Source organism: Anolis carolinensis, unplaced genomic scaffold (genome assembly GCF_035594765.1).
Source record: "Anolis carolinensis isolate JA03-04 unplaced genomic scaffold, rAnoCar3.1.pri scaffold_7, whole genome shotgun sequence".
In the NCBI taxonomy this organism is placed as follows: Eukaryota; Metazoa; Chordata; class Lepidosauria; order Squamata; family Dactyloidae; genus Anolis; species Anolis carolinensis.
The window spans coordinates 6006353-6034059 of NW_026943818.1; the positions used below are offsets into that span (position 1 = coordinate 6006353).

General features: G+C 43.3%; 1 protein-coding gene across 2 annotated transcripts in view; it reads right to left on the bottom strand.

The window, feature by feature from the left end:
* Positions 1-27707, bottom strand: part of pappa (pappalysin 1) — a 234272-nt gene that overhangs the window by 94236 nt on the left and 112329 nt on the right. For both annotated transcript variants that reach the window (XM_062959690.1, XM_062959691.1), the window contains exon 10: positions 23078-23271. In XM_062959690.1, coding sequence (XP_062815760.1) covers positions 23078-23271 — 194 coding nt within the window. The remainder of the gene's footprint in view (positions 1-23077; positions 23272-27707) is intronic.

The following is a 27707-nucleotide window of genomic DNA, read 5'->3' on the forward strand; positions in this document are numbered from 1 at the left end:
TAATACCCAAATCAGACCTCACGTACCCACTGACTTCCCTAAACTAGACAGCTTAACTCATTTGATATGCCAGTTGGTCAGCGAAACAGGGACATAAGAATATTAAAGAAACCCAGAGAGATAACCACAAGACTAGACGTGCTACAGACAAAGCCCTTGCCTTGGCATCCGTCCCATGGCATCTTGTCTCCAAACGTCTCCCCCCAAAGCTGCTTTCCATTAGAGGAACCTATCATTGTCTCTCTTTCGGTAGGTTCTAAATCCAGTTTTGTCTTCCTTCCACCCAGCAAATAATGGCCGCGGGAAGCACAGATTATGTTCCCTCCTCCCACGCAACCCTAGGGGATATTGTGAGGTTTCCCTTTGACTCACTCAGCCCAGATTTCATCAACGATAAAGCTACATCCACGGCTGGGAGATGCCAAAAGTGCCACCACTCTGGGATTTTTATCTTGTAGCCCCAAAGGCCTCAGGAATGTTTTCGGGGAGGGCAGGGAAACTGATCTAGCAGCATGCCTTGCCCAGATGCCCTCTTCCAAGCTATACAAACTCCTCAGACCAATTTGCATGCAATAATGTTTTGGGCTCTGCCCAAAACTTCATCTCGAATTGTTACAGCAAATTCCAGAATGAGTGCGCTTCTGTAGGGAATAAAAATCAACTAGAATTCTTCCCCTTTGTGGTATCTACACAGACATAGAATGGAGGTAGGGATGGAACAAAGACTTTAAAAAATTCCTACAAAGGGGAAAGAAACTCAAGTGTTGGGAAACCTTGATCAAGAGAATCCTGGGCTCGTGAGAATCTTTGCAATTTGGGAAATTTCTGTATATACTTGAGTATAAGCCTAGTTTTTCAGCCCTTATTTTAAGACTGAAAAATCCCCCCTCAGCTTATATTCAGGTGAGGGTCCTAGTTGGCTTATATTTGGGTCAGCTTATACTCAAGAATATATGGAACATCTATATATATAAAAGGGTAATGAAATTTTGGCCTAGGACAAAACACCAAAACTACACATTCCAGAAACACTAAACTTGGCAACACAACCCCTCATCCATGCCTCTACGTTCATACAACAAAAACAAAAGAAAAATAAAGTCCTAATTAGAGCGAGAGGAATAAATGTTTTTATTCAATTGCTGCCAGTTAGAAGGCTAAGCTCCGCCCACTTGGTCTCCTAGCAATCCACTCAGCCCAGGGGACAGGCAGAGTTAGGCCTCACTTAGGCCTCTTCCACACTGCCTATAAAATGCAGATTATCTGATTTTAACTGGATTATATGGCAGTGTAGACTCAAGGCCCATCCACACAACTATATAACCCATTTATAATGGACTTAATGTAAGGTAAAACCTTTACCCTTTACCTTAACTACCACCAATTCCTCAATACAGTAGAGTCTCACTTATCCAACACTCGCTTATCCAACATTCTGCATTATCCAACACATTTTTGTAGTCAATGTTTTCAATACATCATGATATTTTGTTGCTAAATCCGTAAATACAGTAATTACTACATAACATTACTGTGTGTATTGAACTACTTTTTCTGTCAAATTTGTTGTATAACATGATGTTTTGGTGCTTAATTTGTAAAATCGTAACCTAATTTGATGTTTAATAGGCTTTTCCTTAATCTCTCCTTATTATCCAACATATTTGCTTATCCAACATTCTGCCAGCCCATTTACATTGGATAAGCGAGACTCTACTGTACATTTATTTTTTTTTCTATTATTATTGGTATTACAGTAGAGTTCCGGTTAACTGACTTCCAGTTAACGGACACTCCGTATTATCCGACGTCCCAGGCCCCTTGGGAGGCGCTCATGCACGTTGCTAGGTAACTTGCTATCTACCTAGCAATGCGCACAGGCACCTCCCAAGAGGCAGGGCGGTGAGCAGAGAAGCGTCTGTGCGCGTTGCTAGGTAGATAGCAAGCTATCTAGCAACGCACACGGGAGCTTCGCTAAGCCGAGTGCTCGCTGCTCTGCCTCTTGGGAGGCGCCTGTGCGCGTTGCTAAGTAGATAGCAAGCTACCTAGCAACACTCACGGGTGCTTCCCAAGGGGCGGAGCGGTGAGCACTCGGCTTAAGAAGCACCCCTGAGCGTTGTTAGGTAGCTTGTTATCTACCTAGCAACGCACACAAGCGCCTCCCAAGAGGCAGGGCAGAAGCGCCCCTGCGCGTTGCTAGGTAGCTTTCTATCTACCTAGTAACCTGCACGGGGCACTTCCTTCAACCAGCTTGCTGGATAATAAGGCCTCCCTATTATCCGTCAGATCCAATTATTTGACATTCAGCCCGCCCGTTTATGTCGAATAACTGGAACTCTACTGTATTATATTTATTATTTTTCTCTCTTATTGTTGCTACTATTACATTTATTTTACTCTATTTTTATTATTATTATTAATAGATTTATTATTTCACTCTGATCTTATCATTATTATATTTATTATTTTACTCTATTTATTACTACACGTATTATTTTCCTGTACTTATTATTATTATTACATGTATTATTGTACTCTATTATTATTAAAAGGATACATAAGCACATTTACATTGAAGATGATGAGAATAATGATTTGATCAGAGTTGGACAGTCTTATCTTAAATTAGAGCTTGATGTAAATATTCAAAAACATTTAACCTTCTGATGGCTCAATTGGTGTAATTTTTATTTCTGAAATTTACCACCCTTGGCTTATACTTGAGTCAATGATTTCCCAGTTTGTTTTGTGGTAAAATTAGGTGCCTCAGCTTATATTCGGGTCGGCTTATACTCGAGTATATACAGTATATAAACCTTCCTTGCTTAGTTTCTCCATATACCTCACAACCTCTGAGGATGCCTGCCATAGATGTGGGTGAAATGTCAGGAGAGAAAACTCTGGAACCTGGCCCGGAAAACATACAACAACCTTGGGACTTATACTTCTGCACAAAATTTAGCCTTGATATTTTCATGAAGAAAACATAATTTTGTGCAGAAAATTCTGCTTTCTGTACAGAAGTGCAAATTTTGTGCACAACCAGTCCTCAACGCCAACACTTCCTGCACCCAAAGTAATGATTCAGTGTGAAAATGATGAAGAAATAGGCCTTTCTCTATAGCAGTGGTTCCCAACCTTTTTTTGACCAGGGACCACTCTCCAATATTAGTACCAAAAGGGTTACAAATCAATTTTTAGTCAACTATAGTTTCAGTTTGGTTATTTGGGTTGCTGATTCAGAAAACTGCATTGGATAGACCACATCAGCTCTAGTTTCTGATACAGAAGATATGTCATCCAGCTGTCACCATCTGCTCTGCCCATAGAAAACCGTATTTAATAATCTAGAGTTGATGTGGTCTATCCAATGTAATTTTCTGAATCAGGACCCCAAATAACCCCAGGAACAGGCCTAAAACGAAGACACCAAGGTGCCCCTGCTTCCAGGCACCACGTGGAATGGCTCAATTCAGGAGAGAGGAGGAGGAGGAGCAGTCAGAAGGCCTGTCAGGAGGCCTTTCATGGGAATTCATCCTCTCCCTTCCCGACATCCCCGTTGCCTTGGCACTGTAAGAGGATTTCGTGAGACCAGTTGCTCTCATTGCAATGGTGAGGCCACAGATCATATTTTAGTTCTTGGGGACCACTGGTGATCCATAGACCGCAGGTTGGGAACCACTGGTCTATAACAAATAGTCATGTCTGCTTGGTCTCACCATAAAACATGCCTGAAGTCATTTGTCTGAATGACATCTGTCAACCAACTTCAGAAAAAAACTAACGTGTAAGAAAACATTTTTGCATTAGAACATAAGAAATTCAGTGCTGTTTTCACTTCCTTCTTGATGGAAGTTGTGGTTGTACAAAATTGTTGTAACAATTGTAGAAGCCAATAGTCTAGTTGGCCAAGCAATTCAGGAACAAGATTTTGCTCTAGTTGGCCAATGATGGGAACTTTCAGTTGGCCAACAATGGGAGTTTTCAGCTGGCCAGTGATGGAAGCTTTCATTTGGCCAATGATGGAAGCTTTCAGTTGGCCAACGATGGGAGCTTTCAGTTAGCCAGTGATGGGAGCTTTCAGCTGGCCAATGATGGAAGCTTTCAGTTGGCCAACGATGGGAGCTTTCAGTTGGCCAACGATGGGAGCTTTCAGTTGGCCAACGATGGGAGCTTTCAGTTGTCCAATGATGGGAGCTTTCAGTTAGCCAGTGATGGGAGCTTTCAGCTGGCCAGTGATGGGAGCTTTCAGTTGGCCAATGATTGAAGCTTTCAGCTGGCCAACGATGGGAGCTTTCAGTTAGCCAGTGATGGGAGCTTTCAGTTAGCCAGTGATGGAAGCTTTCAGCTGGCCAATGATGGAAGCTTTCAGTTGGCCAACGATGGGAGCTTTCAGTTGGCCAACAATGGGAGCTTTCAGTTGGCCAACGATGGGAGCTTTCAGTTGGCCAACGATGGGAGCTTTCAGTTGGCCAACGATGGAAGCTTTCAGTTAGCCAGTGATGGAAGCTTTCAGCTGGCCAATGATGGAAGCTTTCAGTTGGCCAACGATGGGAGCTTTCAGTTGGCCAACGATGGGAGCTTTCAGTTGGCCAACGATGGGAGCTTTCAGTTGGCCAACGATGGGAGCTTTCAGTTGTCCAATGATGGGAGCTTTCAGTTGGCCAACGATGGGAGCTTTCAGTTGGCCAACGATGGAAGCTTTCAGTTAGCCAGTGATGGAAGCTTTCAGTTGGCCAACGATGGAAGCTTTCAGTTGGCCAATGATGGAAGCTTTCAGTTGGCCAGTGATGGGAGCTTTCAGTTGGCCAGTGATGGAATCACTTCTTTGTCCAATGGTAGAAATACCAAGAAAACAAAGTGAAAGAAAGACAAGGAATGGGGAAAGTGGCTCTTCAGATTCTTCTGGACTTCAGTTTCCTTTGGCCTCAAATTATATCATCAATGATATTAGGGGATGGCCAAAGCAGCCAAAATAGCTAGAATCCAATAATATCCATAGCTTCCCCATTAATGCAGGAGGTAGACTTTTGGCGTTTTTAATCTTCAGTTGCCCAAATGACACTAAGTAAAACCAGGCAAATCGACAAGAGATGCATCTCATGTAGAAAGTACACCGTTTCGCCCCGTGTACAAGAACATTTTGCAACTTGTGGCTATATTTATACATTCCGTGTCCCAAGACCTCTGTTTATTGAAGTCCGGGTACTTTTGGAAAACAAATCTGTTGTGCTCAAAGCAAAGTTGTGTCATGAGTTCCTTCTTCCTGCTTGCGATTGCTCTAGTGGGGACCGTTCTTGTGAATGAAGTGTAAATAATGGCTGCCTTCCACTTGGAAAAGCCAATGGGATCAAGTTTCCATGTACATTCACGAACTGACCTATGTGAGCTTAACTGCGCACGGCCTTCTTGGCACAGGGCGATGGAGAAGGAACAGCGAAACTTCTGCTCCAGCAAGGCACGGCATGGTCCCTTTGCTCCAACAAAATAAAATAAATTCTGGGCAAAGTCTTAGAAGCAGAGAATGGTCAAGAGAGGCATTTCAAGAGAGGCCAGTCATGGGGGTGGATTCCTGCTCTCGAGGATGTTGAACAGAAATGCTCCCATCGATAATAAAGGATAGTAGATTGCATCCTGCATCTTGTTTACACTACGTAATAAAATTTGAATAAAGATAATTCTGTTCCTGGTTTGACATTGTTATTTCCTGTTTAGTTTCGCAGTCCTTTTTTTGAAAATAGCCGTTCTACTCCAGAAACTTCATTTGTGTGGCTGCCACAAACTAGATTGAATCGCTTGGGACTCGGTGAGATATTCATTGAAAAACTAGAGCAAAATGTGTTGCAGGATGTCCCTCCCACAGAAAAAAAGTTTTGTAGTTGAATCAACTTTTTCTATGTTTTTATGAGAACCCAATTAGAAAATGACATTTATAACCCAGGAACAAAAATTGTGTTACATGGTGTATTGTAATCCTTGCTGCCAGTGCACCAATACGCACTGACATGTTCTACTGGACTCCAGAAAGTCTTCTTCCCCTGTGAAAAAGTTAGTTTTCCCCCCTCTTTTCCCCTGGAGTTATTTCAAACTTCCCTTACCTTTGAGAATGCTTTCTGTGTTTTTCCTCTTTCAGTCACAATGTTCTGCAACTTCTTTACTTGTCCATGCCCAATTGCCTTTCAGCCGTTCTAACTGTAAACAAGTGATTCCCAACCTTTGGTCCATGGACCACCAGTGGTCCCCAAGAACTAAAATATGGCCAACGGCCTCACTGTTACTACACCATTGCAATGAGAGTGATTGGTCTCACAAAACCCTCTAATACTGCCATGGCAATGGGGATTTCAGGAGGGGAGAAGCAACAACAAGCCTCCTGACTGCTGCTTCTCTTCCTCTTTCTTTCCACTGAGTGGAGCCATTCCATGTGGCTCCTTGACGCCTTGGTGTCTTCGTTTTTAGGACTGTTCCTGGGGTTACTTGGGGTGCTGATTCAGAACATTGCATTGAATAGACAACATCAGCTCCAAATTATTAAATATGGTTTTCTGTGGGTGAGCAGATGGCGACGACTGGATGGCATATGTTCTGGCATACGACTGGATGGCTGATGTAGTCTATCCAATGCAGTTTTCTGTATCAGCACCCCAAAACACTAAACCGAATACAAAGTTGACCAAAAACTGATTCAGAACCCTTTTGATATTAATGTTGGAAAGTGGTCCCTGGTCAAGAGGTCCCTGGTCAAAAAAGGTTGGGAACCAATGGTCTAGATCAGTGGTTCCCAAACTTATTTGGCCTACTGCCCCCTTTCCAGAAAAAAATATTACTCAGAACCCACGGAAAGGGGGCGTGGCTTAGAAGGGTGGGCGTGGCTTCTGCTCAAGAGGGCGGAGCTGAGCATCTCCCCTAGTCTAAGATGCAGGGCTGGGAGGGGGGGGCACAAATGGGCGACCAGGACTGGGATGGCTAAAGTTACGAGCTCTGAGGCAGGGCTGAGCTTCTATCCCTGTCCTGCGGCGCCTGCCAGGACACAGGGGGCAGGGCTAGAGGAGGGGCGGGGCCTCTTCTCAAGTACCTGATGGGGCTGAACCTCTATACCCTGACCCCGTGTTCTAACAAGTGCCTCAGGGGAGGTATACAGAGGCTCAGCCCTGTCTCACGCTCTTGGGAAGAGGCCCCGCCCCCACCCCTAGCCACGCCCTTTAGTCCTAAAAGTCCTCTCAGGAGAAATATAGAGGCTCAGCCCTGTCTCGGGCTCTTTGAAGGAGGCCCCGTCCCCTTCCTGAGCTCCACCCTCTGTGTCCCAACAAGTGCCTTAGGAGAGGTATAGATTCTCAGCCTTGTACTTGGGAAGAAACCACACCCACTCCTCTAGCTCCACCCCCATGTATCCTAACAGGCACCTCAGGTGCTCAGCCCTATCTCCGGCAATTGGGAAGAGGCCTCTCCCCTCCCCTGGCTCCGCCCCTGTGTCCTAATAGGTGCCATCACCGCCCCCCTGGATCGCTGCAGCGCCCACCAGGGAATCACTGGTCTAGATGGTCATTGTTGTGGTCCCCTCCAGCTATTAAGATGTTATGACTTTACATCCTTTACTTTCCTTTTTGCCATTCTGAAAGAAGTTTATCCAGGGGTCCTCAAACTTTTTAAGTGGAGGGCCGATTCACAGTCCCTCAGACTGTTGGGGGGCCGGACTAGGATGAAATAGTCCAAAACTAGGATTGTTGTTGTGTGCCTTCAAGTCATTTCAGACTTAGGTCAACCCTAAGTCTAAAGTTTAGGACAGAGGTCAGGTAAACGACCTTGGAGGGCCTTAGTTTGGGGACCCCTGATCTAGACGATCTCATAAGATCATAGGTAAGCAAAGAGACCTCCAAAGACCATCTAGATGATCTCATAAAACCATAGCTAAGGAAAAGGACCCTCAAAGGCCATATACATGATCTCATAAGGCCATCAGAAGACCATAGCTAAGGAAAGGGACCCTCAAAGACCATCTAGATGGTTTCATAAGACCATAGAGAAGGAAAGGGCCCCCCAAAGGCCATCTAGACAATCTCATAAAACCATAGGTAAGGAAAGGAACCCTCAAAGGCCATCTAGATGGTCTCATAGGACCATAGGTAAGGAAAGTGACCTCCAAAAGCCATCTAGATGGTCTCCTAAGGCCATAGCTAAGCAAAATGACCTCCAAAGACCAGGCAGACTTAGGTCAACTCTAAGTCTAAAGTTTAGGACAGGGGCCAGGTAAATGACCTTGGAGGGCTGCATCCGGCCCCCGGGCCTTAGTTTGGGGACCCCTGAGTTTATCTCTTTAACTTTCATGACCTCAATATGGCCAAGAAAGAGAATAAGAAGAACCCTGTAGCGTCAGGCCATAGAATCTCAATTTCATTCCTAAAGCTCCCTAAAGAAAGCTACCCAACTGAGCACAGAGGCAAATTTCTTCTTATCCTCTCTCCCCTCTCCCCAGCAATTGATGTATATGCTGGGTTTCTCATGGGATTAATTTAGCATGTCTTTGATAGGAAGAGAAGGACATTTCATCCTCCTTGAACTCTGGTCAGAAACTGAACAGACCTTCTTGGCCCAATCTGGTGGTTGGAATCAGCCCCTTCCTTTCTCTGTGGCCCCAAATATCTTGCTGACTTTTCTGGACCTCTTGGGTCAAAATATTCCCAAAACCATGCTCGCAGGAGATTCCTGGCTGAGAGGCGTCATTGGCAGCTGCTGTAAACAGCGAACTGAGTGGCAAATGCCAGTTCTGACCACATTTTCTCATTCACTAAAGGTCAAGAGAACATTTCTTTTTTTCATTTAAAAAACATCTGCGAGTTGAAGGAACAGGACTTTCTCGTCCTCAAAGGAGGGAAACAGTAAGTAATGCCTCTCCCTGTACATTAGCTACCATTTTCAATTACCAAAATGAAATGAGTCTGTCCGTGGGCCAAATCTAATCAGTTTAGTAAATCCCAGAAATATTAAGAAATAGATTATTTAAAAAATACAATTAATTATATCTTTGATGCCTGCTTGACTAAGCATCCTGATTCCGTAATTATTGTGCTTTCTCATATTCTGATTTGCTTGGCGAAACAAACAAAGCAAACATGTAAAGATGCAACCCAAGAAGTAGGCTGTTGTGATCCATGATGGTGTCATTCATGGAACTTGGTGGGAAGGTGAGTTATTTAACAAAGTTAGAGTATATGGATACAGGGAGCACACATTATGTTCCCTTTTTTCCAAGCTGAATATCCTCAGGTCCTTAAGCAGCTTCTCAGAGGGTTTCACTTCCAAACTTCTCTGGACACTTCTTTGCTTGTCCATATTTTTCTTGAATTGTGGTGCCCAGAATTAGACACAATATTCCAGGTGAGGTTCAACCAAAGCAGATATCTCTTCCCAAGACTTTTGTGTTTCCACAACATGCAAGGACACAGGTCAATAAGCAGTGGGTAGCTACTAGAGATGTTACAGAATCACGGTCAGTTTACAGCAGTGGTTCCCAACCTTTTTTTGACCAGGGACCACTCTCCAACATTAATACCAAAAGGGGAGGGAGGAGGAGGAGAAGCAGCAGTCAGGAGGCTTATTGTCATGCATTTTGTGGATAGTCAGCCTCAACCCTTCCAACATTCCCGTTGTCTCAGCACTTAAGTGGGTCTCGCTAGACCAGTCACTCTCATTGCAACAGTGTAAGCCTGGGACCAAATTTTAGTTCTTGGAGACCACTGGTGGTCCATGGACCACAGGTTAGGAGCCACTGATCTAGACCAACCCCATAATACATAGCCTTCCTAAACGACATCCATTCAAACTCCATTAAAGATCTACACAGAATGAGTCCACCATCCTTCAATGCAAACTGTGATGCCTAGGGCACCTTTCGCCCCTGACCCTGTGGCCATTACTGTCCAGGACGAAGAAGACTTTGGTTTTCTCCCATGTCAGCAAGATTCAACTCCTTTCCAGATGCCTCATGTTGACATCTCCGAGCCAGAGCCAATTAAGGATGCCCTTGAAACTGTGCCGGCTCTCCCAAATTCTCCGGAAGGTTTAGTGTTTGATCATAGGGCATTTGTGCAAACAGAGAGATCGCAAAGACAAAGCGGAGAAGCACCAGATTAGCAGAGCGTGGTGACTATGGTTAAGCCCTGTTCTCTTGGGAAGAATTTGGGAGTTAGACACCTGGCATGGTGACTGTGACAAGCTCAGTTCTCTTGGGAAGTTTTAGGGAGTCAGGCACCTGGTTTGGGGGAGCTTATGAACTTCAATAAAAGTATTGATACTATCCTTCGTGGTGTCAACTTTACTTCTGACTGGGAAGCATCATCGTCTCTAGCTCTTGGAATCCAAGAGGCCTCAAGGTGCGCTACTCTTGAGTAGACCGGGCGCCGGTCTACCTCCTTGCCCAAGATTGGACTGCGTTTCAGCTCCTGTTCATCTAGTTCATATCTTGCTTTGAAATCCTGCTTTTGGACATTTACTCCAGAGAACTCTTATTGCCTCCTTGATCCTTTCCCCCACTCAATACTTAAGGCGAGTTTGAGTGTGTTTCGGTTTCTGGACTTTGGACTTTAATATTGGACATAAGACTTTCACTTATTGGACTAATTTTGATCTTTCCTGAAAGGTCAACTGCTTATTCAACTTTGCTGCTTATTTCCTTTTGGAACTTTATTTATTTGCTTTAATAAAGATATTATATTGTTATTGGCCTCTGTGTTGGTTTTCAGTGCTCTTCCTACCTAGGGGTGTAACACAAACTCTTACACTGTTAGACAGTTCTTCTTCCTACCGTTGAGGTGGAAACACTTTCCCAGTCACTTGACTCCATCAGTTCATGTTCTAGCCTCCAAAACATCTTCTACACAACATTCCCTCAGATATTTCAAGATAGCTATCGTGTCACTTCTCAGCCTTCTCTTCTTCAACCTAAACATACCCAGCTCAATCTTCATAAAACTTGGTTTCCAGATAAAGAACAAGAGCTATTCCGGATCATATAAAAGGCCTATGACTGCAGGAACTTCTTTCCCATATTGGTCAACCAAATGACATTGGGAAGACCACAAAGAAGACCTGAAGGTAGTAGTTTATTTGCAGTAGTCACATTTCCAGTTAGGAGGCACCCTACTGAAAAAAATATATGTCCAACACTGAAATCCATATCATCCAGTTAGTACCCATCCCTACATGCTCCTGGTAGAAATATTCCATAGTTTGATTACAAGCCATAGGAGATGGCAGGATAAATGGATGGATGGATAGAGGGATGGACGGACGATAGATAGATGTTTCTAAGTAGCTATTTACAACATTATCTTCCATGAATCAAAGTTGGAGGACAACTCTACATCCTGTGGTTGCAAATTCCATCATCTAACAACCCACTGTGTACAAAAATATTTTTGAGTAGTTCCCAAATCTGCATAGCTAAAGAAGTTTTGTGGCCATCTCCATTCCCAAGGCAGCCATGGAACAAAGGCATTCTTGAGGATGGTATGAACATTAAAGCAAAGAGATCTTTCTCTGGGTTTTGTTTCCTAAAGGAATGATGCCTCCAGTGCCAAAACAACAAAAAGCCCGACTTCCAAGCTGGTAGAAAATGTACATGTGGCTTCTGAGGATGACATTCCATTCTGCCAGTGAAATACCGCCCTGCATGTCTGTGCATTTGTGGCTTTACACGGACATTACAATCTTGGAGAGGCCTTTTCATATTTGACATGTTTTCTTGTACAGAACATGAAACCAAATTATACAGAAGAGGCCACAGTTGGCCCTGGCCCGAAACCACCATGCCTACAATCCCCCCACTGTTGTCTTCTTCCTCTTATTATTGTGGTTTGAATTCAATCAAAGATAGCTTACGAGCATATTTTCTTATCCTGGCTTGATTGGCTGTCAACATAAAGAAGGAAAGACTTTTGCTTGCTCCTTCTTTGGCAAAGGGTAGCATGCAACCCTGGCAAAGTCATGCAATTATATGTGTGTACACATATGCACAATTTTTTCCCCTTCATTTCCTTCGTGCTATTGCTTCATTTTGACCGTTCGTCTACACAAAACGAATGATGACATTTTCGTAGGAAATGAGAAGCAAGGTGAAAATGAAAGCCGGACAGTCATCATGCTAGCTTTTGTTTTCCTTTCATTTCGACCCATAACAATAAGAGGGCTGCTTTCCCATTACAGCTGATGTGTACCAATGGGTGTTAATAATAATATAAATATAAATAACGATAGTTATCCTTGGACCCTAAGCTGGATCTGGGAGAGGAGTGCCTCCCCATTGCATCTGATGTGAGCCAATTGGTCTTAATAATAATAATAATATATATATATATATATATATATATATATATATATATATAAAAATAACAATAGCTACTCTGGGACCCTAAGCTGGGTCTGGGAGAGGTGTGCCTCCCCATTGCATCTGATGTGAGCCAATGGGTCTTAATAATAATAATAATATATATATATATATATCGATAGCTACTCTGCGACCCTAAGTTGAATGTGGGAGAGGAATGCCTCCCCATTGCATCTGATGTGAGCCAATGGGTCTTAATATATATATATATATATATATATATATATATATATATATAAAATGATAGCTACTCTGGAACCCTAAGCTGAGTCTGGGAGAGGAGTGCCTCCCCATTGCATCTGATGCGAGCCAATCGGTCTTAATAATAACATTAATAATAAATATTAATAATAATTAATATATATTAATTATCTATATAAAAGGATAATGAAACCCTCCCATTGTTGCCAATGCCGCGAAAATTTTTGTGCTTTTTGTTAGTCAGGAAAAAGATTATGTTGTATAGGCGTCCCATTTTCATTATCATTTTCATCGGGGCTATGTCTGTTTTTATTGTTGTTTTATTGTTATTTTAAAGCTAAGTGTATTGTTTTAATCTATTTCTGTACACTGCTCCGAGCCAAACTGGGAGTAGTGGTATACAAGTCTAATAAATAAATACATAAATAAATTAGCGGGAACCAAATACGAAAATGAGACGACATGAACGAAACGACCCAAAATGAACAGCAATTCCATACAAAAGCACAACACTAGTACACATACATATACACACACATTCTTGCCATCGTACACGACTGAATGCTGGGCCATGAAGTGCTATGGATATCTCTAATTTCTCAAAATGGTATAGGAACAAGCATGGGCAAACCTTGGTCCTCTAGGTGTGTTGGACTTCAACTCCCACAATTCCTAACCGCCAAAACACCTGGAGGATTGAAGTTTGCCCATGTCTGACATAGACTCAATACATTTCGCCATCAATGGGCTGCTTACCTGGAAAATATTTTGTTTCCAAAAATTCGGTAAGCTTTTATACCCCTTCTCCTTCAACCCATTCCTACAGCTATGATTGATGGCAGATATATCCTTGTGATGTCTCAGGCACCTTTGGCCCATGTCCCCACAGCCACCATAGATCAAACTGAAGAGGACTTGGGTTTTCTTCCATCTCAGCAAGAGTCTATCCCTTTCCAGATGTCTCCTGTTGACATTTTCGTGCCAGAGCCAATTAGAGACACCCTTGAAATGGAGCCTGGTTCTCCGGAAAGTTTGGTGTTTGATAGAAGGGCATTTCTCAAAACAGATCGCTCCCAAAGACAGATTTTAAGGAGAAGTGTGAGATTAGCGGAGAGAGGCGATTGTGTCTAAATTGGTTCACTTGGGAAGTTTCGGGGAGGCAGGCATCTGGTGCGATGTTGAAACAGCTCCGTTCTCTAGGAAGATTTGGGAGTCAAACACCTGCTTGGGGGGAGCTCTTGAACTTCAATAAAAGTTCTGCGCTGAGTTTTCCCTGTCGCGGTGTCAACGTGACTATTGACTAAAGAACATCGTCTCTTGTTCCTGAACTTCCAAGCGGCCCACCGGCGCATTTACTCACAAGTAGCCTGAGAGTTGCGTCCCACTCCTTGCCAAGTTTGGACTGTGTTTTCAGATCCATCACGAAATACCTTGCCTTGCCTTGAATCCTTGTTCTGGACTTTACTTCAAGAATCTTCCTGCGAAATCTTGTTCTTTCCTCACTCAAACTTCCAAAGAGTTTGAGTGTGTTTTGGTTATTTGGATTATAGACTTTAGACTCTAATACTGGACATATAACTTCATTTTATTGGACTAATTTTGATCTTCTCTAAAAGGTCAACTGCTTGACTATATACTCTGCTTATTTTTGTTTGGAACTTTTATTGCTTTAATAAAGATATTAGATTGTTTATTGGCCTCCATGTTGGTTTCCAGTGTTTACGCTGCTTAGGGGTGTTACAATCCTTGAGTATTTCAACTTAACATGTTGTACTTTAAGAATACAGCCACCTTTGAGGGCATTGTCTATGAATGTTTTTGCACGGTGAAAGACATTGGCCTTATCCCACAGATTCTCTCCTTCTTGTGCCAACTTTCCCTTCAAAAAAATAGCTTCCTATCTCCTTGTCTTCCCACACCACTGCAAGGAACGTGCCATGATGGTGTTCCCAATACTGGGGACAGGGAACAGAGCTGGCAAATTGCCTGTATCTGAGGAACGTCAAGTTTCATGTTTCAGGTGAGTCTAGCAGCACAAATATGCCCGGTCAGATTCTGGAGAATAAGGAGCTATGGGAAGCAATTGTGACACTCCCACCAAAACAAATTCCCATAGCCTCAGCTGAGTCAATAGTAATCCAGTTTCCTCCAAATGCTCTGGGATGACATGCCAAGTACCGTATATACTCGAGTACAAGCCGACCCGAATATAAGCAAAGGCACCTAATTTTATCCCCAAAAAACTGGGATAACATTGATTCGAGTATAAGCCGAGGGTGGGAAATGCAGCAGCTATGGATAAAGTTCAAAATAAAAATAGATACCAATAAAATTTCATTAATCGAGGCATCAGTAGGTTAAATGTTTTTGAATATTTACCGTATTTCAAAGAAAAACAATAAACTAGCTCTATAAGTTGAAAAGTGGGGGCAACAAAAACAATATGGTATCAACAATAACCTAATAATAATAATAATAATAATAATAATAATAATAATAATAATAAACTTCATTTGGATCCCACCCTATCTCCCCATGGGGACTCATTTCTCCCTGTAATATTTGCAAATCCCCCCTGTGTGTGTGTGCATTTCCCCTACAATATTTGCAAGCCCTATATATATCTATATATATGTAAAAGGGTAATGAAATTTCAGACTAGGACAAAACAACAAAACTACACATCCCAGAAACACTAAACTTGGCAGCACAACCCCTCATCCATGCCTCTACATTCATACAACAAAAAGAAAAGAAAAATAAAGTCCTAATTAGAGGGAGAGGAATAATTGTTTTTATCCAATTGCTGCCAGTTAGAAGGCTAAGCTCCGCCCACTTGGTCTCCTAGCAACCCACTCAGCCCAGGGGACAGGCAGAGTTAGGCCTCATTTAGGCCTCTTCCACACTGCCTATAAAATACAGATTATCTGATTTTAACTGGATTATATGGCAGTGTAGACTCAAGGCCCTTCCACATAGCTATATAACCCATTTATAATGGACTTAATGTCATGGGAAAACCTTTATACTTTACCTTAACTACCACCAATTCCTCAATACTTTATTTCCCATACCACCATACTTCGCCACAGCAACACGTGGCCGGGCACAGCTAGTGTGTGTGTGTGTGTATATATATATATATATATATATATATATATATATATATATATATATATATATTCATATCTATCTAGACATGTCTATATATATTTGTGTGTTCATTTCCCCCCTGTAATATTCGCAAGCCCAATATACAGGTAGGTAAGAATATATTCATATCTATCCAGACATCTCTCTTTATATAGATAATTATATTTAATTATATTTAATTATAGGATTTGCAGATACTTGCAAACATATGAGAGTAAATTCATATATAAAAATAATGTATAATGTATATGTATGGCTACAGATACACAGGTACATGGATCTATATGTATATAGGATTTGCAAAGACCTGCCAACATATGAGGGGAAAATTCATATATAAAATTATTGTATATAGATAGATACAAATATAAAGATACATAGAGATTGCAAAAGCTTGCAAGGGGTTAAGGCCTATATATCTGTAGGCGAGTTTAACAAATATTTCAGGGGAAAATGCTTTCATAAGATCAATGAATATATATTTTTCTTCTTCCTGACTTGCAAGGGCATCTTTCTCTTTTCAAAACATTCCCTTGGTTAAGAGCGAGGGAGGCTTTGCAAAAGAAAACACACTGATAAGGGAGGAGAAGAGAGAAATAGATCATATTTTTGCAAGCAATAGCCCGCAGGGAGGCTTTGCAAAAGAAAACACACTGATAAGGGAGGAGAAGAGAGAAATAGATCATATTTTTGCAAGCAATAACCTGCAGGGAGGCTTTGCAAAAGAAAACACACTGATAAGGGAGGAGAAGAGAGAAATAGATCACATATTGCAAGCAATAGCCTGCAGGCTCTGTTGCTGGCCTTGACCTTGACCCGATTATAAGCCAGGGGAGGCTTTTTCAGCTCATAAAAAGGGCTGAATAACTCAGCTTATCTTCGAGTATATAGGGTAATACTTTATCCAAAATCCTTGGCACCAGAAGTGTTTTGGATTTTGGTTGACTTGTATTTGCATATACGTACATAATGAGATATCCTGGAAACAGGACCCATGTCTAAACATGAAATCCATATTTGTTTCTCCGGCAACTCACACACATCGCCCGAAGGCACTTTTATACAATAGTTTTAATAACACTATGTAACAAAATTTGAAAAAAAAAATGTTCCTGGTTTGAAAGTGTTATTTCCTGTTTAATTGTGCAGTACTTTTTTTTGTAAGGGGTTGTTCTACTCCAGAAGCTTCATTTTTGTGGCTGCCACAAACCAATGTTGAATTGGTTGAGACTTGGTGAGATATTAATTAAAAACGATCACAAAATTGCTGCAGGATGTCCCTCTCACAAAAACAAAGGGTTTTTTTTTGCAGTTTAATAAACTTTTCTCATGTTTTATGACAGAACTAATTAGGAAACAACATTTATACCCCAAGAACAAAAATCATGTTACATAGTATAACCTTGTGCATGAAACAACATTTGGATACACTGAACCCACTATCAGTCACTCATGTGGACAATTTTGGATTTTGGAGTACAGTAGTGTCTCACTTATCCAACATAAACAGGCTGGCAGAACGTTGGATAATAAGGAGAGATTAAGGAAAAGCCTATTAAACATCAAATTAGGTTATGATTTTACAAATTAAGCACCAAAACATCATGTTATACAACAAATTTGACAGAAAAAGTAGTTCAATACGCAGTAATTCTACGTAGTAATTACTGTATTTACGAATTTAGCACCAAAATATCACAATGTATTGAAAACATTGACTACAAAAATGCGTTGGATAATCCAGAACGTCGGATAAGCGAATGTTGGATAAGTGAGACTGTAGTGTATTCTCATTTTAGTGTTTTGTAATAATAATAATAATAATTATTATTATTATTATTATTATTATTATTATTATTATTATTATTATTATTGGAGTTCCTGTGTGCACGCAGGCTGGCCTCTTGCGCATGCGTAGATGGTGCGTTCCAGTTTTGGGGGGGTTTTTTGCCCCATGGAGGTTGGGGATGTGTAGTTTGTTTGTAAGAACGTAGAGACGTGGATAAGGGGTTGTGTTGTCAATTTTCTAGGTTGGGGGGCCTTTAGTTTTGTTGTTTTGCCTGGTGGAGCAACGCCATTCTCCTTTTATATATATAGATTTGACAGAAAAAGTAGTTCAATATGCAGTAATGTTACATAGTAATTACTGTATTTACGAATTTAGCACCAAAATATCACAATGTATTGAAAACATTGAATACAAAAATGTGTTGGATAATCCAGAATGTTGGATAAGCGAATGTTGGATAATTGAGACTCTACTGTATTTTGGATTTCAGATTAGTAGTGCTCAAGATCTACTATTCCAAACACATCCTTCCAGTATGACAAATGGTTGGAAATTGTAATATTGAGAGGACACCAAAAAGCTGCCTATCTCAACTCCACATTAACTGTCATGGCAGCATCCTATGGAATTTGAAATTTAGGGGAAAATATTTAGATTTTTCAGCTTGAGAGCAATTATCCTTCTTCAAATTATAACCCTTGGGATTTAGCTATTTTTGTAGCCTGGTCAGATTCCGAGTGTTGAGATGAGGAGGAAGGGGATGTTGGGTCCAGAAGAGACTGGAAGTGGCCCAGAGAGAAATGTTTTCATAGAATCATAGAATAGTTGGAAGAGACCTCATGGGCCATCCAGTCCAACCTCCCGCTAAGAAGCAGGAAATCACATTCAAAGCACCCCCGACAGATGGCCATCCAGCCTCTGCTTAAAAGCCTCCAAAGAAGGAGCCTCTACCACAGTCCGGGGGAGAGAGTTCCACTGCCGAACAGCCCTTCTCACAGTGAGGAAGTTCTTCCTGATGTTCAGGTGGAATCTCCTTTCCTGTAGTTTGAAGCCATTGTTCCCTTGCGTCCTAGTCTGCAGGGCAGCAGAAAACAAGCTTGCTCCCTCCTCCCTATGACTTCCTCTCACATATTTGTACATGGCTATCATGTCTCCTCTCAGCCTTCTCTTCTGCAGGCTAAACATGCTCAGTTCTTTAAGCCGCTCCTCATAGGGCTTGTTCTCCAGACCTTTGATCATTTTAGTCGCCCTCCTCTGGACACTTTTCAGCTTGTCAACATCTCCCAGAATTGGACACAGTGTGATTCCAGGTGTGGTCTGACCAAGGCAGAAGAGAGGGGAGCAGGACTTCCCTGGATCTAGACGCTATTCCCCTATTGATGCAGGACAGAATCCCATTGGCTTTTTTAGCTGCCGCATCACATTGCTGGCTCATGTTTAACTTGTTCCCCACGAGGACTCCAAGGTCTTTTTCGCACGCACTGCTGTCAAGCCAGGCGTCCCCCATTCTGTATCTTTGATTTCCATTTTTTCTGCCGAAGTGAAGTATCTTGCATTTGTCCCTGTTGAACTTCATTTTGTGAGTTTTGGCCAATCATCTCTCTAGTCTGTCAAGATCGTTTTGAATTCTGCTCCTGTCTTCTGGAGTGTTGGCTCTCCCTCCCAGTTTGGTGTCGTCTGCAAACTTGATGATCGTGCCTTCTAACCCTTCGTCTAAGTCGTTAATAAAGATGTTGAACAGAGCCGGGCCCAGGACGGAGCCCTGCTGATGGCACTCCACTCGTGACTTCTTTCCAAGATGAAGACGATGCATTGGTGAGCACCCTTTCGGTTCGTTAGCCAATTACTTGGCCAATTACAGATCCACCTAACCGTAGTTTTGTCTAGCCCACATTTTACTAGTTTGTTTGCCAGAAGGTCGTGGGGGACTTTGTCGAAGGCCTTACTGAAATCCAGGTACGCTACATCCACAGCATTCCCTGTATCGACCCAACTCGTAACTCTATCGAAAAAAGAGATTTGGAATCTCCTGACACTTCCCATGAGAATAGTGAAGGCAATATCAATTCCCATGGGAATCTGTCAGAAGTGCAGACTGGGGAAATGTGGGAGATGAATGTTTGTTGAGGTCAAAGAAATTGAGGTAACAGGGCCTGCAATTAAGACAGACTCGCTTCTCCAAGTGACTTCGAGATAAGGAGTGGGAGGTAGGTGCAGGAGAAATGATCTCATGGGAGGGATTCTGGCTTTTAAAAAGTGGTTCATGCTGCTATAATCTTTGTGAGAGCAATGCTGCATTCAGGTGAAGAATTCTCAGTTTCCTGGACCTAGAGTTCATGTATTCAAGTTCCTGCAACCTAGTCGTTTGAGGCATAGTTTTGCCTGCCTTGGATTTATGAACCTTTGCCTTTGGGTGATGCTGCTCGATTGATGCTGCTATGTGATTACATAGTCATCTCCGACTCTTGGTGACCTCCTGGACCAGTCCACGCCAGAGCTCCCTGTTGGCCGTCGCCGCCCCCAGTTCCTTCAAGGTCAAGCCAGTCACTTCAAGGATACCGTCCATCCATCTCGCCCTTGGTCGGCCTCTCTTCCCTTTTCCTTCCATTTTCTCCAGCATCGTGATCTTTTCCAAGCTTTCCTGTCTCCTCATGATGTGGCCAAAATACTTCATCTTTGCCTCTAATATCCTTCCCTTCAGTGAGCAGCCACTGGGCATTATTTCCTGGAGGATGGACTGGTTGGATCTTCTTGCCAAGGTCCAAGGGACTCTCAGGATTTTCCTCCAGCACCAGAGTTCAAAGGCGTCTCTCTTCCTTCGCTCAGCCTTCCTTATGGTCCAGCTCTCGCATCCATAGGTCACTATGGGGAATACCATGGCTTTCACTATGCGGACCTTCGTGGCCAGTGTGATTTCTCTGCTCTTCACTATTTTGTCAAGGTTGGCCATTGCTCTCCTCCCAAGAAGTAGACGCCTTATGATTTCCTGGCTGCAGTGATTTTCGCACCTGGAAATATAAAGTCTGTCACTGCCTCCACGTTTTCTCCTTCTATTTGCCAGTTATCAATAGGTGTAGTTGCCATGATCTTGGTTTTCTTGACATTTAACTGCAACCCAGCTTTTGCACTTTCTTCTTTCTTTCCCCTTGGTGATAAGGCTCCTCAGCTCTTCCTCGCTTTCGGCCATCAGAATGGTATCATCTGCATATCTAAGATTGTTAATGTTTCTTCCAGCAATTTTAACTCCGGCCTTGGAATCGTCAAGCCCTGCACGTCGCATGATGTGTTCTGCGTACAAGTTGAATAGGGAGGGTGAAAGTATACAGCCCTGATGCCCGCAGTCCTTTCCCAATCTGGAACCAGTCTGTTGTTTCGTGATCTGTTCTGACTGTGGCTACTTGGTCTTTATTAGACATGTCCAAAAAATCGTTTTGAATCGTATATCGGAATTATTTCGGATTGTTCTCGCTTTTTGATACGCATTCCGAGACATTGTCTCACAGCGCAACCGGCAATGTAATTCGAACCATTGTTGGCCCATTCTCTAATTGTCTCTTAATGTTTCGTTAATTTTTTTCCCCCAAAAATTTTTTTTTAATATATTTTTAAAAATATTTGTTTATTTTTTTTTTGTTTCTGCCACCTAACTAGAATGGGAGCTTAGCGCAGCCTAACATGGCTGCCGCTCCCCGGCCAATCAGAAGCTTCCACTATGGATGCAAAGGTGGGGGCTAGGGTTGATGAGGATAGCTCAAGAAATGAGGGCGGGAGAGCCCTGTAAAAGTCCCCCCCCCCCCCGGTTCCTTTTTTTTGGTGATTGCGCATGCGCGCCTGCCATTTTAGAAACATTTAGAACCATTACAAATTTTTGGATATATCCGAAATTTTTGGGTGAAAAAATCGGAAATACTTTCTATATCGAAGCCCCGTTTAGAAACAAGAATTGAAACATTTTTTTCATCAATCGGACATGCCTAGTCTTTATACAGATTTCTTATTTTTATACCCCGCCCCATCTTGGATAATCGAGTCTTGGATAAGTGAGACTCTACTGTACCTAATTTCTCTACATACAACTCAGCTGTTTTCAAACTGTTTTGGTAAATAGTGAGCAGGGCTTGACAGTCAGGTGCTCACCCCAACCAGGCTTCGAACTAGATCAATAGGTACTGCTTGAGTGGGAATCAAAAATCGTCCCGCAATCCCTGTATCTCAACCTTGACTCCCGTCAGCTCTGTGTCGCATCAAATGACACGGCGGGACGGATTCGGTCCGTGGGCTGTGAGTTTGACACGTGTGCCCTTAGCGCCCAGGCCAAGTGGAGAGAATGTTTCCTTCCTTCCTCCCTTCCTTCGCTTGCTTTGTTGCTCCTTTCTCGCCAAAGGAATCTGCGAGCGGCTTTGGCCTTCCTACCTGGGACTAACCTTTTGGTGACTTGGTATCCCCATACCACCAAGAACATGCCACAGTTTATTGTGATCCACACATAGTTTTGCCTGCCTTGGATTTATGTACCTTTGCCTTTGGCTATCTCAGTAGAATTGTTTTAGAGACTTTCTTTGAATGAATTTTTTGGACTTTTGGCTTTTATGGAAATAACCTTTTGTTTGATTTGGTTTCTAGTCATCTCAGAACTGATTAGCTAATGACAAGCTTTACATCTAGACTAGTAACACATTTGAGGCTACAGAGTTCTAACCTTGGTCACTTACAATGACTTAAAAAAAGAAAAAGAAAACAGAATTTGCATTGCAAAACTGTCTGTTGCATGGTTTGACTTCAGCGAGTTAAATAGGCCTTTGGAACAGAATTCCCTCAAGGTCTGGCACTGCCAATGAATACAAAGTTCTCAAATCAGAGAAAAGAAGAGAGGAAATTGGTCTGCTATGACTGCGACGACACTTGTGACCTTGCCGGGAATGGGGATTCCTCACCTTTGGCGTGACTCATGCACCTCTCGTTGAAACTTCCCATGCTTTTGTGTTTTGGGCTTTCCCTACAGCTTCTCACCTTCTCCCTAACAAAATGTTATATTGTTGCTTTTATTTTTCAAATGATACATACATCAAGGCAATTTTTTTTCCTGCTAGGAAATAGCTGCAGTTTACAATGACTCTTTGCAGGTTGAAATTGAGTCTGTACAAAATTCATTTAAATTACGAGCATTTGCAGATGACATAATCTGTATAATAGAAGAACCAAAAAATAGAATAACTAATTGGATACAGAAGAGTGAAAATTTTGGTAGGGGTTCTATATTAACAAAGATAAGATAAAAATGATGACAGAAAACATGATCCCAGTCCAGGATTCAATCAGGCATGAATCAAGCCTGGATTCTTCTCAATACTAAAAAAATATGTTTAAAGTCCATTTTTGAATATTCTTTCCATCCCTACTCCACGATGGTGATGGAAGAAATCAAATGTGCAAGGGAAGGGAATTGACCCCTTTTTCTGACCCTTCATTTCCTCTTATAAACCTGTTCTGATGTTAGTAGATCACATAAGAAAGCTGGATTCTAGCACAGTGCAGATGCCTCTGGTCCTTACCTGGTTGGCGGCGGGCTGGCCTATCACCACCAATCCTGGGCAACGTTCGTCTTGATGCGAGACTGAAACATTCGAAGCCCACTGATCCAGGAAGCCTTTGGGTGTGTAGACTCCACAGTCCATGATGCTGGTGGTTTGTTCGAATTCTTCACATACTCCATCACCATCATGGAAGTAGCACCTACTTGGTTCATCTGCAAGAAGGACGGAGAGAAACGGGCAGTTGAAATGTTTCCTTCAAATAAACCATATCATGATAATGTGCACTTCAACTTCATCAAGGGAAAGGAGGATAACCCTGGAAATGTGACAATATTGCAAGAGGCATGAATGGAGAGCTTAAGGAAGAAACATGCCAAGAGGAAGGTGTATCAAGCCAACCCTGACCGGGACCACCTTCCACCTGGAAGCTAATGTCCTCACTGCGGAAGAACATACGGGTCAAGAATAGGTCTCCACAGCCACCAACGCATCCACCACCAAGACACTACACTTGGAGGGCCATCATCCTCGGGCTACTTACCTAAGTAAGTAAAAATCCTGTAAGCATAAACTCAATTTCCTTGTTGTTGAATCTTACTAGCTTATCACATGTGCCGCTGGAATTGCCACAGATCGCTGCAGATCACAGCCTGTCCAGGAGGCATGGGGACCTATCGCCCCGCGCCTCGCATCGTTCCAGCTTCCTCCATCTCTCATCACATGGAAGTAAATGTATGCCAGCCACATTAAGGAAAATGCAACATAGGAAGCCTCCAATGTTTTTTTTTTGTTGGTGACTCTGGTTCGACCACACTTTTGCCCCAGAACCGTCCCAGAAATACTTCTCTCACGTGTAGTGGCAAAGCTGCAGCACAACTGGAGTTGCTGCTGAAATTTGTCACATATGATGAGGTTGTCAGCCTACTATTTGTTATTATGTGTGCAAAGGCGGTCCACCGGCGAGGCCAATTAGGCAGTCACCTGTGGCGTATTGTTCCCGGGGGCGCTGTCGAGGCACCCTCCGTGACAGTGGCTGCAGCCCCTGGAGAGCGCCACCCGTCTGCGAGGTCGATTAGAAGGCCTGCGCACGTGCACAGGCCCATCGCCCAAAATGGTCAATGAGCCTGTGCGCATGCGCAGGACTTCCAATCAACCTCGCAGACGAGTGGCACTCTCCAGGGGCTGCAGCCGCCGCCGCATGTATTTTTTAGTAATTTGTTTGGTGGGTGAGGGGTGTCAAAATTCGGGAGGGGGGGAAACAATTAGCCAAAATGTACAAAACAGTTTCTGATAAGTGTTGGAAATGTAAAGAACAAGTTGGCTCCTTCTATCACATGTGGTGGACTTGCAAAGAAGCAACAAAGTTTTGGACGAAGATTCATGAAGAATCACAAAAGGTTTTAAAGAGAAACTTTATAAGAAAACCAGAGTACTATCTATTAGGATTCACAGATTTAGACTTCCAATTGACTGAACAAGAAGATAAACTTTTCACTTATATTACGACTACCGCTAGAATTGTTTTCGCTAGAGAATGGAAACAGGAATCAGCCCCACCAATTGAGGAGTGGGTGGAGAAGATAAGAGAAAGAAAGGATATGGACAAACTGACTTTTTTGTTGAAGAAAAATACAGGCAAGATAATGAAAAGAACGAATTGGGACGATCTTCAGGACTATCTGGATAATTTGAGAAAATGAAGATTACGAGAGACAATTTTACTATTTTTTTCTTTAGTAAGAAAAAATATTATTGAATAATAAGAAAATATTATCCAAGAAGATGGAATGGAAGACACATTTTTTGTTGTTGTTTTTTTGTGTGTGGGTATATTTTTGTAGATTGTAGACTTTAATCTTTCTCTCTTTTTCCTACTTTTCTATACCTTGGTTGTTCTCACTCTTTTGATGTAGTATAAAAAATTTAATAAAATTCTTTTTAAAAAAATCCGGGAGGGGGTGCCAAATTTCTGGTCGCCTACTCCCGAAAATTACCTCGGGACGCCTCTGTATGTGTGTATAGTTTATCCTATCAGACCAAATGTCCAGGAGATTCCTCCATTTCTGCATCTATATCTATTGCATACACACTTACAGAGTGACTTGAGCCAGCGTAAAAATAAGTCAGGAAATAAAAATAAATGCACACACAGAGAGAGACATCCAAATCACCCTCTGTGTGGGGAGAAGAAAAATAACAATGAAGCAAATTAAGTGCTGGCAGCGTTTGGCTGAATTCGGTGGCTCCTTGCCAGCCTAGAGGGGAGACTCCCGGGCCCCAACCCTGTTCTCTATTTTGTTCTTAAATGACACTTGCGAAACACAATGTTTAGCAAGGACAAGTGCTTCCAAACAAATCATCCCCGAGACTCAGGGAGGCCTCTGTTTACCCACACACAGCCCATATGGTGTGGGCAGAAGCAGAGGAAACAGGGAAGGGGGAGAAGAGGGGAGGCTCCGAAGGAAGAAACATCCTTTGCATCAGTCAAAGAGACGCTAAGCTGAGCGGGAGGGATCAAAAGTCAGAGGGAAACCGAGTTACCCTCCATGGGCACAGTCCTTTGGGAGAGAGAGTCGAGTAAAGTCTTCCAGTATCTATATGGACCTTTATATCAATATAACAATGTTCAATCGAATAGGACACTAAAAGTTAGTGCAATTGGTTCTGTGGATCTAGCTGGAAATCACAGTTGGATTCTCCTTGATTGATGTATTTTGGAGCGGCCGCTGTGTGCAGAGCAGGTCCAAGGTAATTTTCAAGTATACCCCCCCCCCAAAAAAAACAACAACAATCACTGAATAATAAAAGTATTAGATAAGTGAAAATGTTGGATAATAAGGAGGGATTAAGGAAAAGCCTAAATAAAGAACAACACTCAGAGGAAATCCAGACAGGAAGTAATCAGGGACAGCTAACACCTCCCAAAACAAGATTCTCCCAGGCAAGAGGAAGCCAGGCCTTGAAGCCACAGGGCCATTAAATGCTAATCAAGGTGATTAATTACAACATCCACACCTGCCTCCCAACAGACAAGAGCTCTCCGTGGGCTGCGGAGTGCCCAGCGCGGGCTCCCAAGTGCCCGGCGCGGGCTCCGGAGTGCCCGGTGTGGACTCCGAAGGCCCGGCGCGGGCCCTGGAAGGCCCGGTGCGGGCTCCGGAAGGCCTGGCGCGAGTCCTGGAAGGCCCGGTGTGGGCTCCGGAAGGCCCAGCGCGGGCCCTGGAAGGCCCGGTGTGGGCTCCGGAAGGCCCGGCGCAGGCCCTGGAAGGCCAGGTGTGGGCTCCGGAAGGCCCTGCGCAGGAAGGCCCGGTGTGGGCTCCGGAAGGCCCGGCATGGGCCCTGGAAGGCCCGGTGCGGGCTCCGGAAGGCCTGGCACGAGTCCTGGAAGGCCCGGTGCGGGCTCTGGAAGGCCTGGCGCAAGTCCTGGAAGGCCCGGTGCGGGCTCTGGAAGGCCCAGTGCGGGCTCCGGAAGGCCTGGCGTGAGTCCTGGAAGGCCCGGTGCGGGCTCTGGAAGGCCCGGTGCGGGCTCCGGAGGGCCCGCCCGGCCCACCAGAAGGCCTGATGCGGGCTTCCGAAGCCTGCGCTGGGCCTTCTGGAGCCTGCGTCGGGCACTTCAGAGCCCGCGTTGGGCCTTTCGGTGTGCCAGGAGGCCCAAAGAAGGCCCACAAGTCCTGAAGAAGGAGGCGGGGAGTGATGCCATCCTCCCGGGGGCCTCACTGCGCCCCCGGAATGACGGCACCACAGGCAACCGCTTAAATGGCCTCGCCGGCGGACTGCCTCTGGTGTGTGTCTTCAGTAGTGTTGTGCATTTGTATATTACTACACTGTTGCAACAAGAACAACTGGTCTCGCAATAACCTCTTATAGTGCCGCAGCAATGAGGACGTTGGGAAGGGAGAGGCTGACTACACACAAAAGGCACGACAGCAAGCCTCCTGACTGCTGCTTCTCCTCCTCCCTCCCGCTGAGCGGAGTCATTCCAATGTAGCGCCTGGAAGCAGGGGAGCCCTGATGTTTTCATTTATTAGCCTCTTCCTGGGATTACTTGGGGTGCTGATTCAAAAATGGCTTGATCTAATGCAATTTTCTGAATCAGCACACCAAATAACCAAACTACGGTATATACTCAAATATAAGCCGGCCGGAATATAAGCCGAGGCACCTAATTTTACCAGTAGCAGCAGCTACTGGTAAATTTAAAAAAAAAAATAGATACCAATAAAATTACATTAATTTAGGCATCAGTGGGTTAAATGTTTTGAATATTTACTGTATTTCAAAGAAAAACAGTAAACTAACTCTATAAGTGGAAAAGCAACAATAACTTTATAATAATAATAATCATCATCATCAACAGCTTCATTTGTACCCTGCCCTATCTCTCTCCCGCTGGGGACTCAGGCCAGCTTCCAACATAGTAACAGAATATAATGCCTACATAAACAATGCAGAGCTAGATACAGATCTATCATGATATATACTAATTTTACATGTGTATTTTCCCCTGAAACCTTTGCAAATCCTCTCTCTATGTGCATTTTCCTCCTGCAATATTTGCAAGCCCGATTTATCAGTATTTATATCTATCTAGACATTTGTGTGTGTGTGCGCACACACATTTTCCCTCTGCACTTGCAAACATGGGAGGGTA